At 41.3% G+C, this 18,141-nt stretch overlaps 1 protein-coding gene across 1 annotated transcript; it reads right to left on the minus strand.

Annotated features, from left to right (window-relative positions):
* Positions 1-280: 280 nt before the first annotated feature.
* On the minus strand, positions 281-3,249 carry LOC147331805 (uncharacterized). The gene is made up of 5 exons (XM_086288073.1): positions 3,197-3,249; positions 2,999-3,095; positions 2,515-2,625; positions 1,900-2,066; positions 281-1,593 (listed from the first exon to the last, which is right to left on the minus strand). Exons 2-5 carry the CDS (start codon positions 3,086-3,088, stop codon positions 546-548), a joined length of 1,416 nt encoding a protein of 471 aa, XP_086144199.1. The 5' UTR covers positions 3,089-3,095; positions 3,197-3,249; the 3' UTR covers positions 281-545.
* Between the last annotated feature and the right edge of the window lie 14,892 nt (positions 3,250-18,141).

Here is an 18,141-nt window from a genome sequence, read left to right on the forward strand (position 1 = left end):
TTAGTCTCATTCCATTATTCTGGCTATATTTTCTTACTCATTACTATTAAACTTATACTTAAGACTAACTATTAACAAAATCACACCCCAATAACTCTGTTATTACACTTTGTATTTAATCATAAAAAGGCTGGATGTTGAAACCTTTTACTTCTATTTTGCATGAGCCAGGATTCTCAACAGCTGATACTCTATGTCCAAAAAGTGACAGGTATCGTTTTATGGAGCAAAAAACTTAAGAGCGCATATTTTATAAATAATACCAACAATTGCAAATGCAGACCTTTAATAGTAATAAGTAATCCTTTATTTATAATGCATAGCAATATAAAAATAGTAACATATGAAAATATTACAATGGGCACAGATGAATTTGTATCAAAAACAGCAACCAAGCCAAAGTAATGAATAACACACATAAATAACAACTGCTTGAGAGACCAAACAATTTCTTTTCATCTGTTCCTTGGCAGAAAGTTAAGACAGCTTTAGTTTCAATAAACAGAAGTAATGGATGCAGTCCCTTTGAAATGTCACACAAAAGTCTACTTGTGCATATACTTAGCTTTAACTCTTCTCTTTTTTGTTTTGTATTCCAAAAGGTTTTCATTTTCTCCAGAGGATGTCTCTCTTTCAGTGGTTATCGACTGTTCACATTCATTTTCACAGACTGTTGGAATGTCGATGCTGGCCGAACGTTTCTTGCTAGAATACAATGGCCTAATTTTGCGTGCATTATCTGTCATCTTTATTTCGTACTGGCATATACTTTTGCCTACTTGTTTTGTTTTTAAGACATTTGTATGCAGTTCATCTATCATTGCAGTAATACCCTCTGGAATGAATGCCCACTGTTTAACTGTGTCTAAAACAGCATTTAGTTTTCCAACCGCATCTTCTGTGCATTTTTTGTCTGTGCTTTCAACTACAGGAGTGTCATTCAAAGTTGATAGAGGACTTTTCAGAGAGTTTTTCATTTGTTTAAAATGGCTACAAGCCACCTTCAGGCAAGCACATGTGTTATAGTGAGAGAACGTACAACAAGTGCACTGAAGTGTTTCAGCCGATGCAAAAAAACACAGATTTCCAAACAAACTTGGCATTTTTATCACTTTCAAGTCCTCACAGTGTACAAAGTAATGCCTTTCTTTCACTGCAATTCTTGCCAAGGTAGAAATGTCTGTTTCCATGTTTGGATAGATGTCATTGTCAGCCTCTGCTAATTTTGCAAGTAACACTAGATGCTTGCAAAGAAGTCCTCGTAAGCCATATGTACAGTTGCAGTAGGACTCAACAGGGCAGACATCATACACCATGTCTTCTCTAGACTCAGATGGGACTTGATATGCATTAACTCCATGGCTGTTCTGGACTGTAATTTTAAGAGCCCAACCACTTTCCATCAGTCTTGAAGCAGAGTCTGAAACTTGAGACAAGGTGTCAGCAAACCTGTTTTTCATGCGGCCCACATCTTGCAGGGTTTTTATGACTGAGAAGTAGTCGTCGGCCTTCCCTAGGAGCACTTCAATCAGATCATCCAGACGCCTATTCTTGTAGCCAGATAAAAACTGGTATTTCAGGCGGTGGAAAAATCTGAAAAACAGTTATTTGAAATGATTAGTAACTGTAATTGAAGGAATTTAAAGTTTTAATCAAGACTGTATTATTTTTTTAAAAATTGGAATACCTATTGCACACGTCTTTTATAAAGGAATGCTCTGTGCCGGTTTAGCTGATTTAGGCAAATCCACCTACTCACGCTGCTAGAATTTAAAGGATTTGCCTAAAACCTGTTCTGGCAATGACATGACGAACCTACTCAGTTTAGCCTCTTGGATTAAAGCATAATATCTTTTTTTCAGCAATACAATTGAATGAGGTCAAAATAATAAATCATACCTTTCAATCACATTGTTTGTTTCAGAACGAGCGTGACTGAACCGACGGCCGTAGTCACACCACATGTGGCCAATGCCTTCCCAGTGCTTCTGAAAATACTGGCACACCAAAGGGTATTGCTTAAATGTCTGGCAGAACTCTGCTGATGTGGCTTTAAAGTCGTCCTCCTAAGAGAATTGGATGCAACAGAATATATTTCAATCCATTTAACAGACCTATTGAAATCTTTAATATTATGTATTGAAGCCCTTTTCCTTTTATTGAATAACATTAAGAATTTTAAGTTATTAATAATATGTCGTGTTTTTGTATTAAGAAGCAATTATTTCTTCCCTTACAATGGCTAAGAAGGAACACTAAACCTATAAGCATATTTGGTTTCAGCATCTGTCTGTGAAAGAATCCCACTCACAAGTTCTCCTGCACAGTGGGTGACACAATGATGTTCTGCACAGCTTAAGTACTTGTTTTGATAAGCAAGATAAGAAGCCAGTTTTAGAAATTGTTTCAAAAATCTATTTTGTATCTCTCTGTAACTTTTTTTAGCAACTGAAAGTTATTATGCTCTTAGTGTAATCAAGAAATCAAAATGTGAAATAGACAAATTACACTTACAGATGTGCAAGCTTTCAGCTTACAAAAGAAAGAAATGATTTCATTTCTCTTTTGGGTGTTAGAAAGCCCATGGACCCCGGACTCTGATTTTGAAAGCCATCGATTAACAGCCTGTGAATGTAAGAGAAAAAAAGTTAATCTGGAGAGAGAGACAGAGGAGCAGCTGTACAAAAAGCATAAAAGAAAGCTGACGTCCAAAAATAACTTTGTCACTCACTGGACAAGAGGACCTGTGCATTACAGAAATCAACCAGGCAAACATATTTTTAAATGTCAAAAAGAGCTTTGGGAAGCAGCCACCAGAAGATGAGTGCACTGTGGTCTTAAATGAATGGACAAAGTCACTCAACATTTTATCCCTTTATATTCATTAACCTGAGTAGGTGAATATCACAATGAGGCAAATCATAACAACAGGACCCTGTTGTAAAAATGTGTTTCAGGTGCATCTTAGACAACGTGAAAAGAAAACAATGTGGTTTACCTGCAAGACATGGTACCAGCATAGAAGGATAGCTGACTCTGGAAAAACCTTCTGCAAAGCATTTATTTCCGCAAAGTCTTTGTCAACCATAAATGCTCTACAGAAAAAAAGAAAACACTAAATGAGATTAAACAGTATGAAAATGTTTTTGCTATCTCAAAGCACCACTTCAATGCCAAATTAAACATTTCAACTCACAAGTAGATATATAAAATACTGCATACAGCCTATAGGAATAACTTTAACAACTGGAAAGGAAAGTTTTTTGCAGCCCATGCTGCAGCTATAGCATTAGATTCTGGCATGTTATAACTTTTTTGAACCGCTAGCCTTGGGGAGGCTAGCGGTTGAGCTACAGACTGGGAGGTTTGTGGCTGGACACAGAACTGAGCCGGAGAATGGCGATAAAGTCCTGGCTCAGAAGGGGCGGCAGAGAAACAGTCTCTTGGTTTTACAGAGGGTTTGTACACGCCCACTTGCGAAGGATCTGTTACCACGAAGGTGGGTAAGCGACCCGTACAGTCTCCCATCCCGCTCTGAATAGCCCCAGAAAACAAAGTCCTGTAGCCGCCTCTCTATAGCGCGCTGGGACTCCCCGCCCGGGTTTTCCAGCCACAGGTCGATGAGCTCCTGTGTGGCATCGATGAGATTCTCCCGTAGCTCCTTAGTCGGATTAAGCGCTGCTGGGTCCATTTCGTGGTCGCGTCGTACTGTCACGGTTCGGGGCAGCGGCCGTGTGAAGAGTGGAAGGAGGACTCAAATGCAGCACTTATTCAGACGTGAAGGGTGATTTATTAACAATACCAGACATAAAGTGGAGATGGCAAACAGAACTAAGGACGAACTAAACTGGGATAAACTACACAAAGGAGTGGCAAACCTGAACATGAAGGGAGAACAGCAGGGAGAGCACGCAGGGGATTTCACAAGGTATGAATACAGACGACGCGACGAGGAGCAGAGGAAAACACACACTATAAGTACACAGAGACACTGGGAAATCACACACAGGTGGGAGACACAGCTGGACCTGGTTAACCTGACGAGACAGGGGAACACTGACACCAGGGACCAATAGAGGGAGCACAAACTCAGAACCCAGTACCTAAAATCCCAAAACACAAACCATCCCAAAACAGCCCATGAATAATAAAGAGAATAATAACAATAAAGAACACAAACACAAAGTCACCGAGTCATGGTCGCAGGACCATGACAGTTATGGTTTTTGGTCTTAGTACCTTTAGTGTTTTGTTTCTCAGTGTTTTGCCAGTTTGTTTTGGTTTCCTGGTCTTCCCTTGCCGTTATCATTAAAGGATCACTTTTCTGTTGAAACTTACTACTCCTCGTCCTCATCTGCTTTTGGGTCCCTTTTTCCATTACACAGCGGCGCACCCCGCCGTGACAGAACGACCCGACCAGTATGGACCCAGCGGATGTCTGCGAGGATTTTTTTGAGTTCAGCGCACGTGTGACCATCCTCCAGGGACAATGGAACATCTATTCTGTATGCAGACAGGAGAGTGAGGCGGAGTCAGTTAAAGTTCGGCTTCTCCAGATCCTGTCTGCTTACCCTGTCTACACGGCAGAATTGTCGGAGGATGTGCAGGATTTCGTTCGCACTGTTTTTTCACTTCAACAACATCAGGACTGTGAACAGGAATCGCTGCCGCTGCCTTGCGTGCCTGAGACAGTTCGTGTCGGCTCGCTGAGACTCGCTGCAGCGTCCCCACCTCACAGCTCACCAGTTTCCACGCCCTCGTCACAGTCTCGCCATGCTCTTGCCACGGTCCAGTGCGGGGAAGCACTGGACACCATAGACTTGGACCACGACGAGCGCCAGTTAATATTCTGCGCTCTATTGGAGGAGGAGCTCCGGTGGAAGCCATGGCTCATTCCGGAGCACAAGCCCTCTTTCCGGGGAACTCGACTGGCTCTCGGGGGACCTCGGAGTTACCAGGGACTTCCACCTATCGCTCCGCCGTCTTCCACTCCCAAGAAGAAACGGCGTGCGCGCCACCGACGCTCCGCACCACGAACGCAAGTGAGTGACTATGTTTTGTCTCCTCATGTTTTTTCTTCGGAGGTTATGGAAACTGACACTGCTTTTCCGGTTCATGAGCCCGGCTGTAAAGAGACTGTTTGCACAGGAAATGCTAGCCATCACGCTCAGCTAAGCTGTTGTGGGACTGCTATCCAGGCCGTTTTGGAGCCGGGGACGGAGGTGCAGCTTGTGCAGCCTTTTTTAGTGTTAGCTGGAGGGCCCGAGGAGCCCGTCCGGCCTCACGTTTCGTCTGCTGGAGGTTCGGGAGAACCCAGCCAGCTTCATGTTTCGTCTGCTGCAGGTTCGGGAGAACCCTGCCAGCTTCATGCTTCGTCTGCTGGAGGTTCTTTATTCTCTTCCCCCTCCTGCCCCCCCCCCTCTTTCTTAAATAGATAACTATCATATCTGATATCATATCTCACAGTACAATAATATTGAATGGGTTGCATTGTTGTATTTTGTCATGTTTCTCAGGTCTTTGTCTGAATTTCTACGAACATTATTGCTAAGGATTGTCTTATTGCATTGGAGTCACACTGGGTTAAATATGTACACTTGGGTTTTAAGGGGTATTTATTATTTTCTTCTTTTTTTTGGGTTGTATGGAAGCCCCAAACGCAATTTCATTGTTCTTGACAATGACAATAAATAAATAAATACTAATACTAAAATACTAAATACTAACCCAGCCAGCTTCATGTTTCATCAGCTGGAGGGCCCGAGGAGCCCGTCCAGCTTCACGCCACGTCAGCTGGAGGGCCCGAGGAGCCCGTCCAGCTTCACGCCTCGTCTGCTGAAGGGCCCGAGGAGCCTGGTCCAGCCTCTGCTTCTGCTACGCCTGGTCCAGCCTCTGCTTCTGCTACGCCTGGTCCAGCTTCTGCTTCTGCTACGCCTGGTCCAGCTTCTGCTTCTGCTACGCCTGGTCCAGCCTCTGCTTCTGCTACGCCTGGTCCAGCTTCTGCCTCTGCTTCTGCTTCGCCTGGTCCAGCTTCTGCCTCTGCTTCGCCTGGTCCAGCTTCGGTTTCTGCTTCTGCTTCGCCTGGTCCAGCTTCAGCCTGTGCTTCGCCTGGTCCAGCTTCGGCTTCTGCTTCTGCTTTGCCTGGTCCAGCCTCAGCATCAGCTCCTGCTTCGCCATCGTCAGGTCCAGCATCGGCCTCTGTTCCTGCTTCGCCTCTGCCTGGTCCAGCTTCGGCCTCAGCTTCTGCTTCGCCTGGTCCGGCTTCGGCCTCTGCTTCTGCCTCGTCTGGTCCAGCTTCTGCCTGTGCTTCGCCTGGTCCAGCTTCGGCCTGAGCTTCTGCTTCGCCTGGTCCGGCTTCGGCCTCAGCTTCTGCTTCGCCTGGTCCGGCTTCGGCCTCAGCTCCTGCTTCGCCGTCGTCGGGTCCGGCTTCGGCCTCAGCTTCTGCTTCTGCTTCGCCTGGTCCGGCTTCAGCCTGAGCTTCTGCTTCGCCTGGTCCGGCCTCGGCCTCAGCTCCTGCTTCGCCGTCGTCGGGTCCGGCTTCGGCCTCTGTTCCTGCTTCGCCTCCGCCTGGTCCAGCTTCGGCCTCGGCTTCTGCTTCGCCATCGCCTGGCTCTATTAATAACAATAGTGTACATGTACATACGTGTACATACCTTAATAAAAACAAGCAGGTGAGATGTTAGAATGCTTTTATTTTTATTTTAGTGGACACTCAATACAATAGACAGCTGCTGGGGTTTGGGGTTTGTTTAACCTGAGTAGCGAAAAGACCGCGGGGGGGTTGAAAACGATGTGCCGGGAGTCCGCTGTTCTCGCCGGCTCTAATAATCCTCGACCTCGCTGTCTGCTATGGAGCTGGCGGGTCACAGATGTCTCCGAGTCGGAGCGCGTTTGGAAATATATGATGTCTTGATAAATCGAGCAGATATTTGAAGTTTACACAGCTACATTCTCGCTTGAAAATAACTTAAAAGGTTCTTTTGTGACCCAGAAAGAGTAATATTTAAAAGTTTTCAGCCCCGCTCGTCCGCCATTGTGAAAGAAGTGTGAATTTGAGAAACTGAACCAGTTAAAAAGAGTATATTTCACTGAGGTTGTGAAATAAGTAAATGTAATTGATGTGAATGAGGAACCAGCTGAACAGTATATTGAAAGCTCATGTTTAGTGTTTATATAGCATTTATTTGTGTGAAATAAATCAGACAGACACGTTCTGGAGGAAAGCAGAGACGCATCGTGTCTTCCTTATTCTGCTCTTCACCTGCTTTTACAGGTAACATATTTGTCATCGTGGTCTTCATCCTTGGGACCCGTAACATTTTCACCCGTACCTACTCCTCAGGTGGGAGCAACTAGTGTCCAGCAGGTGCCTGTACCCATTCCTGTTTCCGGTGGAGGCTCAGGTGAGCCCATCCAGCAGTTTTCCTCGTGTTCTGGAGGCTCAGGGGTCCTAGTTCAGCTAACTGCTTATCCACTGCCACTACAACCTTCATTATAACAACCACCTCTACAAACTCTACTCCAGTCTCTAGCCCTGTTGTCAACTCTGTTACCTGTTCAGTCTTTAGCTCTGGCATCAGCTCTGTTTCCAGCTCAGTCAGTAGCTCAGCCACCTGTTCAGCCACTTCCATCCTCTGCTGGAAGCTCCAAGGAGCTCATTCAGCCAGCAGGGGACCGCATCTCGCTAATAAATCCTTGACAGACTGTTTGCCGTTGCAACCTGAGCCAGCTGTGTGCCTTGTGCAGCTACAGTTAGCTCCACCCATGCCAGAGGTCTCTGCACCCGCTGGCCCTGCCTTTGTTCCTGCTGGGGGTTCAGGAGAACCGCTCCAGCCTCATGCCATGTCGCCCAGCACCTCTCCGTTTCCTCTCCGTGCTGGAATCTACTGGGGTAGACAGTGACACTGCAGAGCCTGTGACGATTTTTGAGGTTAACAAACTAACTGGACTATTGAGACATTCTCAGGACATTTACAGACTCCCATGTTATAATGTGCCCAAAGGGGCCACAATATGGAGCTCCTTACATTAAGGAACAGTAATATTTGGGAATCTTTATGGGAGCATTAAGAGGCGACCTTGGAATTGAGTCTTTCCAGTACTTTCTAACAATATTTGCAGAACCCTGTGCCATGTCTAGTGAAACGTGCCTACCCAAAATGCAGACTTTGATATGAGTAAATGAACAAAAGCAAACTTTTGGTGAAGCAAAAGTCCAAAAGGCAGCAAACGACAAAATCCATACATTCTATCAGGCGGAGAACAATGGAAACTCACATGCAGACAAATGATACAAAACAGTACGACAAGACTGTGGAGCAGTTCTGAGTCACTGGCTGTGGATCATTGCAGGAATGCCCACGTGGGGGCGCGTAGAGAAAGCAAATCTGTTAAGGGGGACGGCTGGGTGGGCAGCAGTGGAGCAACTCAGCAGGGAGGCTGGGAGACCAGTGATGGAAATGGAGCTTAACTACTGCTGTTGGTGATGACAGGGGAACTGTTGCACTCCCAGTCTCCTCAGACTTGTGCCTTTTTCAACTGTGTAGCACCTAAATGTGCATCACGTTAGCAACACAGCATTTGTATGTGACACAAACACAACACAACAATGGAGGATGTGATGGTATACCTGCTGCTTATATGTGTATATAATATATATCTATAGCTTTTTGTCAGGTTTTTGTGCAGCTTTTTAAGCAGGTGCTTAAAAAGTACCAGAGAAAACCCTAAAAACTGAGTCGAATCAGGTCAAGCCGAGTAGGTTTTAGTGGAAAAGGCCTGATACGGTCAAAGTTTCAGCTGGCTCTAGAAGCTTTGCAGGTTCAGGGTCCTCTTGCTTGTTATGAGCTGGCTTCACCACATGAGGTACAGGAATAATAAAAGTGTCTGGGCTGGCACAGAGGCTGTATTATCTTGCTTCACCATCTCGTGGTACAAATCAGTATTACAAGAAAGAACAACCTGGCCCTCGTTCAGCCTCTTCAAGAGATATTCAGATATAAAGTTACATCTGCTGTTTCTTCACATTTTGTTCATAGCTTTAGTTAATTATGGAAAACTATTTTCTAATTCACCAATAATGAATTAATTCAGCCCTTTAACAGGAAATCATTTAATTAATTCACAAATTCAAGTGATAAACATATTATAGACCAGTGTGAGCATCCTGAGAAGGCCACACTCACAACAAGATGTTAAACATGTTTCAGGTTGTGCCTCATAATAATTAGCACTAGCATCATACTCATATCCTGTCTGATATATAATCTGAATGTGAAGTTCTTCACAGTCACATATTTAACGGTGGATGTAAGAGCTGTGCTCCACCACTAGATGATGTTGTGGATCAAGGTTTGTAATGGAGCAGCTGGTCCACTGTGAATCACTGCACCTTTGTGTTTGTTTGTTTTATGAAGATTTGTGACTGAACAGAGATTTAAACACTGAAATAGTCACGACTCAGTCACGTTAATGTGCAAACATATTGATGCCTGTTAATTAGGGCAACTCTCTTAGGTGCTCAACTCACGTGAAACCCGGGGACACGATGCTTTAACACTGCATTGCAACATTATCACATTTTATTATAACAATACTTTTCTTAAGAGAGTATAGATAATTCTACTAATCCACTTAATATTAATGTAATTACTAATAACCTAATCCTCCATATATATTATTTCTAATAGCTGCATCGATATATTTTTATTGTCCTTATTTTGACTTTTTTAGCGCTGAATGCAAATAGTAATAACAGTCAAGTTACAATTATGTCCTGATAGATTTGTTGTAATTTTCTTTGCACAATATTGGCTCACTGCACTGGTACATAAAATGTTTGTCCTATCTACGGTAAACAAAATACTGTACAGTGCTGATGTAATTAGCAGATAATAAGTCATGCGTTATTCTAAATTTTGTTGTGTATACCAGCTCGTGCAAGTCCCTCCTCTTGAAAACATGTGCCCTCTCCACACTAAGAGGCTTTAAACAAAGACAGCAGTGAGACCAGTGTCAGCACTGGTCTTGTTTCCTGAACTGGAGCAGCTGTTAAAAGAGCTTCAGTGTTTGGCTCCCGTTTGTTGATGCTTGTGCTGATCTGATGATTCTGAAGGTCAGAACGTCCTTCAAAGGCCGCCGTGTTTAACACAAGAGACATGAGAAATATTGTCATTCATTCCCCGCCTTCCTCTCTTTTTGTTGACACAGCTGTGTCATTTTGAATTTACCCAAATTAAATATCACTTCCGTCCTTCTCCAGCATCTTTGTGATTGTGACCCAGTTAACGAAATAAAAGCAATGTCAAGCTCATTTTCAAATTCTTTATTAGCAATTTTAATGACATTATGCGGAGCAGATGTTTACCAAACCACCAGAGAGGAGTCTTATTAAGCTATTAGTTAGCAGAGGTTAACCCGGCAGTGGCAGGGCATGAATTCAAGAACCTTATCTGCATGTGTTGACCTTCACTCGAGGAAACATGGTTGTTTGTTTTGGACACCAGTGTAGAGCATTTCCTTATATATCATCCGCAGGCCTAGATGTCAAGAAAAGACATTCAGCTGACAGTCAGCGCCAAAATGTTTGTTATCACTTCTCTCCCAGTAAATAATGTGTATATTTCTCATTGTTCGCATAATTAAACTCCTGAGTACATACATTTCATTACAGTACACAAGCACATGCTAAAAACACACAAACAAGCAGATGTTAAAATACTATCCTACACTCAAACACTGCACGCAGGCGTGCTGTAACTCTCCCTCCCCCAAAGCAGGGCCAGCATCTCTGCAGCAAATGATTTAGCAATCTAATTATAAAGTGTGGGGAAACATCCTTTCATGTTTACTACCAGTATTCATTACCTGTAGAGGTGCAGCTCAGGGAGAAGCATTTCAGTGGAGACCCGTAAGATTTAGAGCAAGTTAATGTGATAGGAATTCAGCACTTCAGGGTGGAAAAAACACTGGAAGCTGTTTAGCTTTATAACTTTCAAGCTTTGCAGTAAATGTCTTCAAGTAAACGGCCATATTTTTGACTCTACTAAAATTATTGAAACATTTAGATACATTAAAAATATATGGAAAAATGTACAACTTAATGGTTGGTGGACATAACATATATTAATCTATTAGGGTAGCTTTGCTTGATTCACAGTTGAAATAATGTTTATTTGCTTTAAACCAGGCCGTGGTGTGCCTGAGGTGACCATATTCAGGATATCCCCTCTGTTCAACAACATTTGGATGTTCACAATAAGGACAAATGTATTACAAATCAACAGGGTTTGCCAAGTGCTGAGCCAAATAATGCTCAATAGCTCCAAACCTCCTCTGGAATTAACTTTAGCACCACAACTTTGCACAGAGAGCTTAGTGGCATGAGTTTCCACACCCAAGCAGCTCCTGTAGGTGTAAGATGGCCCAGCACTTTTGTCCATGTAAGGATGAAATGATCACATTATGTGTAACTTTGCCCAATTTTACTATGTGTATGCACCAATGGAAAAAACATTTCCCAGTTTCTTTTCAACAAAAAAGATCACATTGATTGTTTTTTTTTTAAGTTAACTGCAATCGTTGAGTGTAATAATTCGATTACAGTAAATAACATTAAACAACCCCTAAGCACCTCCACAGAGGTCCAGGTGAGTCACAGCTATTTTGGCTGCAGTGGAGCCTGCGAGCAGGTATACAATGTATACCCTGTTGTACTCACAGAGATTTATAGTTTGCCTATAAATATTAAATAATAAATAATAAAAGGCTGCGGGATCTAAAGGAGCAGTTGCTCCTTTTTGACAGCACAGCTCCCTAAAATGTAATAAACCTGCAGACAGGAGCAAGGAGACAAGGGGCATCAAATCCATTTAGAATGATTTAGACTGAACCCTGCAGACATGCTTGAATGAATGAAATGGATTACAATGGATATGATCCTGGTCCTGTCCTTTCTCTCGTTGTTCTATAACCTGTGAGCATCATGGCAGGTATAAAATGAATTCACATTTAAAACGCCAGCTGATCAGGAGCACACATGTACAAATATAAAAATATGAATCAACATGATCATCAAATCTGGGGCTCAAAGTGGGTGTGCGAAGTTCCTCCAGTGGCTGCTTGAGTCTGACTCCTGTGGTAAAATGTCCTGCTTAACAACATTATAAAGCATGTTTACAGCCTGGTGCAAAGAATGGCTTGGACTAGTTAAATTTACCCTTTTTAATTTTTCATATTTATTTCCTATCTTATTCATAGCCTTTTCCTTTTTTGTTTTCTTTAGGTCACGAGCAGTTGTCCAAGCATTTCACTACATATCGTACTGTGTATGACTGTGTACGTGACAAATAAAATTTGAATTTGAATTTGAATTTGAAATTTGACTTGTGTGGTTTCCTCCTCTGACACCAGACAATGGTTGATGTCATGGTGCTTTTATGCACCCGCAGATTTTAATTGAAGTAGTTGTCATGCTGACATCAGTATTTGCTCAAAGCACTTTTTCTTAAACATTAATTTAACTCAGCAGGAGCAATAAGCTGCGTAAATGAATGAGTCCGTTCCATGAACAGCAGGTTTCCCATATCTGACAATCTTGTAGCAGGTGGGACTTGTTTGCTCTTCTCTGCTAAACTTAGATTTTCATGCTTGTTAATAAAACGCGCAGCTTTAAGTCCTGCCATATGTAAAAAACAAAAGACGGGCAGAAGGAAGAGCTTTCAGGCAAAAACCTGCTTCCCTGATATGTTCTGTATGTAATACGACGCTATCCAGTGTCGTGCTTTGATGCGATCTACACTGTGCCAATACTGCGCCTGTTACCGTGCTTGTGGCTGTGCTCCGGTCTCTGCAGCTTGCTCACTTGGGTTTGCATTTGCAATTTTTTTGCTTTTTAGCCTGACGAAGCGAAAGAGAGCATATGAGAGACATGAGAGATGAGAGCAGTCCGATCCAACAAATAAAAGCTGATTGGATCTGCAGCTGGCAGCATGACAGGAGGCTGCCTCTTTTCACCTCCAATTCTGGACCTCAGCATTCCTTCCAATTTTGACCAGCGATGGCTTATTTACAAGTTGGCCACACACAAATTTGTTTTTCTTTCTGCTATACCCGCGTCACTTTGTGTTGTTTGAAATAAGTGGGAACATCTATAAAGTCACACAGTAATAGAAGCCGCACAGCTGAAGTCACGACGCAGCCTAAATGAAGTGTGTCATAGTCCCAATAACTCTTATGTGCATAAATATAGTGGTGGACAACTTGTAATGTAAACCCAGACTGATTGTTACTAAAGGTATAAGTGAAGTTAGTGAGCATAACTGGGCCTGAATGTCAGCAATATCTTAGTTTTAAAGCCTGTTGTAATGTTAGTCTGTCTGCCTGGTCTTAAGACCATTTAACTGTTGAAGACAGCAGAGCTGATACCAGCATCAAACCATTCAGTTCATTTACATATTAATGTTAGTTAAATTAAACATTTGAACAATGTATTTCATCAGTTATTAACTTATGTTGCCAGCCTTTTGCTTTGACAATGTGTATGATTTAAATTTCATTTACTTAGTATTGGTAACCAAATTGTGCATTTTTAAAACGGTCCCTTAGATTTCATTTTTAAATGAAATTAGCTGGAATCACAGCTGTCGTTAGCTGTCAATGTACCCATCTTTAAGTAACAATGTCACCATGTTTCAATCAAGCAACAATGTCCTCGGCTGAAAAATTAAGCCTGGTTGGAAATGACCAACACTGCAGTTCCAGGAATGACCACTAGAGGCTGGCTTCCAAAGAGATTCAGTTCTTATACCATGTTTATACCCAGGTACAAAAAAATGCTTTAGTTTCTTCTGGATAGAGATCTAAGATGTAATTCCCTGACAGCGACATCAATCACCAAAGCCTTCTTCCTCTGGCATTTTTGCACAGCCTGAACCTGGTTTAAAGTTAGCCATTTAAACTGAGTGTGACAGACAGGGAGTTTTTCCTTCCCACTGTCGCTAAAGAGCTTGCTCATAGAGGTCATGTGGTTGTTGGGTTTTTCTCTGCATGTATTATTGTAGGGTCTATCCTACACTGAAAAAAAAAAGTTCTTTCAATTTACTTGATTTTATTGTGTACATCGGTCCCACATAATATGAATAAGTATGACTGACTTAATTTTCCACTTTCCCTCAAGTAATTAATGCTTGTCAGATCAAAGTATTTTATTTATATCAGATTACTTTAAAAAATCATGTTTGATGTACTAATATTAATCTATTATCATAATATCAATGTATTGCATAATGTCAATATATTTTAATGTTTAACACCAACTTATTTTTATTTGCCAGTGGTACGCAATGATATTATGTAATGTAAACACATTGCAATTATGTTCCTGCAACACAAATTATGGCTTTAAATCCTACTTAATTTTTTCAATTGAAATATTAACTGATTATTATTGACAAAAAAGGCAAAGACTGTGAGTGCTACTGAACAATTCACCTTTATTAAACTGTAACAGCAGTGAAAGCAGCAATTCTGCCATGAACAAGTCCAAAATCACATCCATGTAAACTTGTTAACACATTTTTAAAGATAGCCTGCAGAAATAGCTAGAAGAAAAAGTTAGTTTGAGAATATATTTGCAAATATTTCACAAAAAACTGACCTTAGCAGCAAATAAAAGAAAGTGCTTATAGATGATCCTGTCATCTCTTACATATAAAACATTTGTATTAATTACACAATTGAAAATGTAAACTAAATTAAGACTACCTGAAAAAAAAGCAACACGCTTTTATGAATAAACAGATTTACCCAAATATAACTTGTGTGTTATTTGACAACAGTTTCAGCTTCTGTACAAGTATTTACCTGTACAAGATTTCAAATAAGTTGAGCCTTAAATGACATTGTTACATAACTAATACCAAACACCTACATGAATTTTAATCTTCATTTTAAACATGTAAGCAGGACATTAAGGTTGACTTAGAACATATTGCTAAAAATCGTCAGTAAAAATTTCTTACAACATGATACCAAAAGGAAAAATTATCCTGCATTGCAGTCACATGAGGGGAAAGCAATAAAAACATAAGCAGTATAACATTACTGAACACAAAATGAAAAACTGCAAAGAATTGCAGAAGTGCAGTCTTTGACTTCTCAATGAAACAGATGGTTTTTGAAAGCAAGAACTTTAGAGAGTTTAGCTCCATCCAGTTCCATGAAAACCTTCTGGAAAACGTCAAAGTTGTAGCAAAGGTCAGCAGGGTAGGCAAGGTTTAATGCATACATGAGTCCAAATAGCATTATCACAGCAAATGCTACATTATCCAAAGTCTTCGCCACCCTGATGCCTGCAAGGACAACTCTTGTTCATCTGCTGAAGCTTGCTCTTTAAGAAGATAAATTCAAACAGTGGTGTCTTCAACAGTCTCACTGATGGCACATTCTTCCATGCCCTGTAAAAAAGAAGCCATGTTAGTCATTTCCAAGTAAGTAATATGACACACTGTGGAAAGTCCAAAAAAAAAAAAAAAGACAAGTACATACCACATACTCATGGATAAGCATGCCAGGGTCTTCACCCATGTAGATACACACTCCCTTAACACACTCAGCATCAACATCTTCACACTGAAATGAAATGTATGTAATTAGCATCTTCATTCAGCTCTTGTCCTTCATTTAAGTTTTAATAGTGTACTTTACATGAATGTTTTTAAAGTAAAGGCACACAAATTAATAATAGGTTTACTGGCAATTAATAATAAGTTGACAAAGTGAAGGTTAAAAAAAACAAGTAGATGTAAAAATACAAAATGAGAGAATTTATCATGGGAAACATTTGAAATCTTCCACAATTATAAAATTTCATCCAAAGAGGATCATGTTAAGTGAATGTTGAGGCTTTATCACTTACATTATCCATTTATGCCACAATTCTTTTCAGTATTAGTCCACGCTCTCCTCTTCTGTTGACCAACTTCACCAGGTTGTCCAAGTGGAGATCCAGCTGAGCCAGGAACTTTGTTTGAGGGGGGATAGTGGCAATTCTCTTAAACTCAGCGTTGATCTGAAAACATGAGCACAGAGAAATGAGCTTCAAAGGTTTAATGCCTGGAAGAAGGCCGCAATCACTCATGCTGAAGAAATGGGCTGTCAAATAACAACTGTGCCTTAACCATTTTAGGCTAATACCACAAGAACACCGTGTATGAGGCAAACCTTACCTCATGGAAATCAAATAGAGCAGGCCATCTTGCCATGAAAGCCTCCACCATTGGTGCATCACGAACAACTTCATGTCTTCTGTATGAAAAAGTCTTTTCCATCTTGAGTTTCACCAACTCTGTTACTCTTTTTTATGTCCATGTGGTGGGCTTTGACATGTCAATAGCTTTAAGAGTCCCCTTGTCTGCTACTTCTGAAACTGAGGTAAGGTTAAGAAACTCATTCCCAAACAAGGAATCCATAAACTGAAGCTGCCCTGAAGACAACACTGTCTCTTGACTTCAACGATGAGATCCTCAGTTGATTCAGGCGCTCCATTAGAGAGTGAGCCTTCGACAGGTTCCGTCAGCCAAAACAGTCTTTAGGACCATAGGACTCCCCATAGGACTCTGTAGGAAAAAAAGAATTACATATCAGACATTCAGAAAGAATCCTTTCAGTTTAGTTTTCATAAAGCTATCCATACCCAATACTCAAAGTTATAAAGATCAGACATAAAAAAGTAGAATTTATCTAATGAAATACATGCGACTGAACCTATTACACTTATATGAACACCTTTTATTTCTATATGCCTTTTTAAAGTCACAATGTGGACTGATCCAATCTCATAGTCAACCAATGGATAAGTATCAAGGAGTTCACAGAGTGAAGCGAGAGTGAATATTCTTGTGGATACTGGGCGGAGCTCAAACGCTCTGTGGTGCTCTCTGTACCAGCCACCAAGCTCTCTGACAATGTAGAATATGCTGTGGTACAATGCAGATATGGTTTTTCAGTATTCTGGCAATCCACCTGCTGCCCTTTGGGCCAGTACCATTCCATTTCTATAAGTTATACTCTTTATGTCACACACTGTGCAAGGTTGACCTCTAGAATGTCAGGGAATATGTACCTAATGACTTAAGCTATCTCCTCTTTAAGCAAATCCACTAGAAAGGCCGATACAGCTGAGCTCTCTAATTCAGACTTGCCAAGAGATGGGGAGTTTAGATGGTAAGCTATAATCATCTGATGTTTTGACTTCTGTAATCATAAAGGTAAAAATTCCACCATCACAAAAAACATTAATTTTAATTGAAAAAAGGTATTCCAGTCCAGAAGAGCATCAATGGTTTCTTTAAAGTACCAATCTTTCCCTCATTTATACATAATGTTTTGAGAAGCAGCTCACATACGTTCTACACAAACTAGAAAAAAAGAGGGGGGGAAAGGGTCCTAATTTGTTTTGGGCCGATTTTGGAAAATTCACTATACATCACTTAATAAGACATAGTCTGTTGAACAAACGTATCTCCTTGTAGATATCTGCTGTATTATTTGGGCATGGTGGCAGGATCCTTCTTATAACTTGAGTGCATGTCATCAGCAAGAATTAAGGTATGGCACTGTGGCCCTCCCAGCTTCTGAAACTCTGACGGTTACAGCCGGACTAATTAGCCAATGTAGCCATAGCTAGCACGAGTAACACAAACACTATTGCGCTCTCAGTGACGTTTTAACTTGCTAAGCCATCAAAAACGTCAGTGCTCTCTGTAACATGCATAAATTCCATATCTGACCGACAACAGCTGCTTTCTCCCGACTATGTGCAATTTGTTAATATTTTTCAGCTTTAGCCACAAAGCTAATACCAACTTTAGCTAGCACTGTAAAAACAACATTACAGATTAATTTTTATATAGCATGCACTACAACAATTCTGTGAAAACGTACCCAACTAAAACAAATGTATTTAAATTACTTACCTTCTCAGTATGCCTGACTCAGTGCCAAAGGTTGCATGTGGCTGAACAGTCTTCCAGAATCTGGCGGTCAATTGCGCTCTCCTTAAATTATGTTGTTGTCTTGTTGGATAAGACTCTAGGTCTTATTATCCAATCGCATTTAGTTGTTGTCTTTGAATATATTGCA

This window comes from Aulonocara sp. 'chitande type north' Nkhata Bay, linkage group LG4 (genome assembly GCF_057382095.1).
Source record: "Aulonocara sp. 'chitande type north' Nkhata Bay isolate Kocher_YH1m ecotype deep benthic linkage group LG4, A_spYH_male_GT1.1, whole genome shotgun sequence".
Taxonomy (NCBI): Eukaryota; Metazoa; Chordata; class Actinopteri; order Cichliformes; family Cichlidae; genus Aulonocara; species Aulonocara sp. 'chitande type north' Nkhata Bay.

What these genes read in the sequence shown, in the direction of transcription:
- LOC147331805 (XM_086288073.1), bottom strand. Translation starts at nt 3,088, where the DNA reads ATGGTTGACAAAGACTTTGCGGAAATAAATGCTTTGCAGAAGGTTTTT. An exon ending in AGCTGAAAGCTTGCACATCT is followed by an intron (nt 2,067 to 2,514) that starts GTAAGTGTAATT and finishes CAATTCTCTTAG; the next exon opens with GAGGACGACTTTAAAGCCAC. An exon ending in ACAAACAATGTGATTGAAAG is followed by an intron (nt 1,594 to 1,899) that starts GTATGATTTATT and finishes ACTGTTTTTCAG; the next exon opens with ATTTTTCCACCGCCTGAAAT.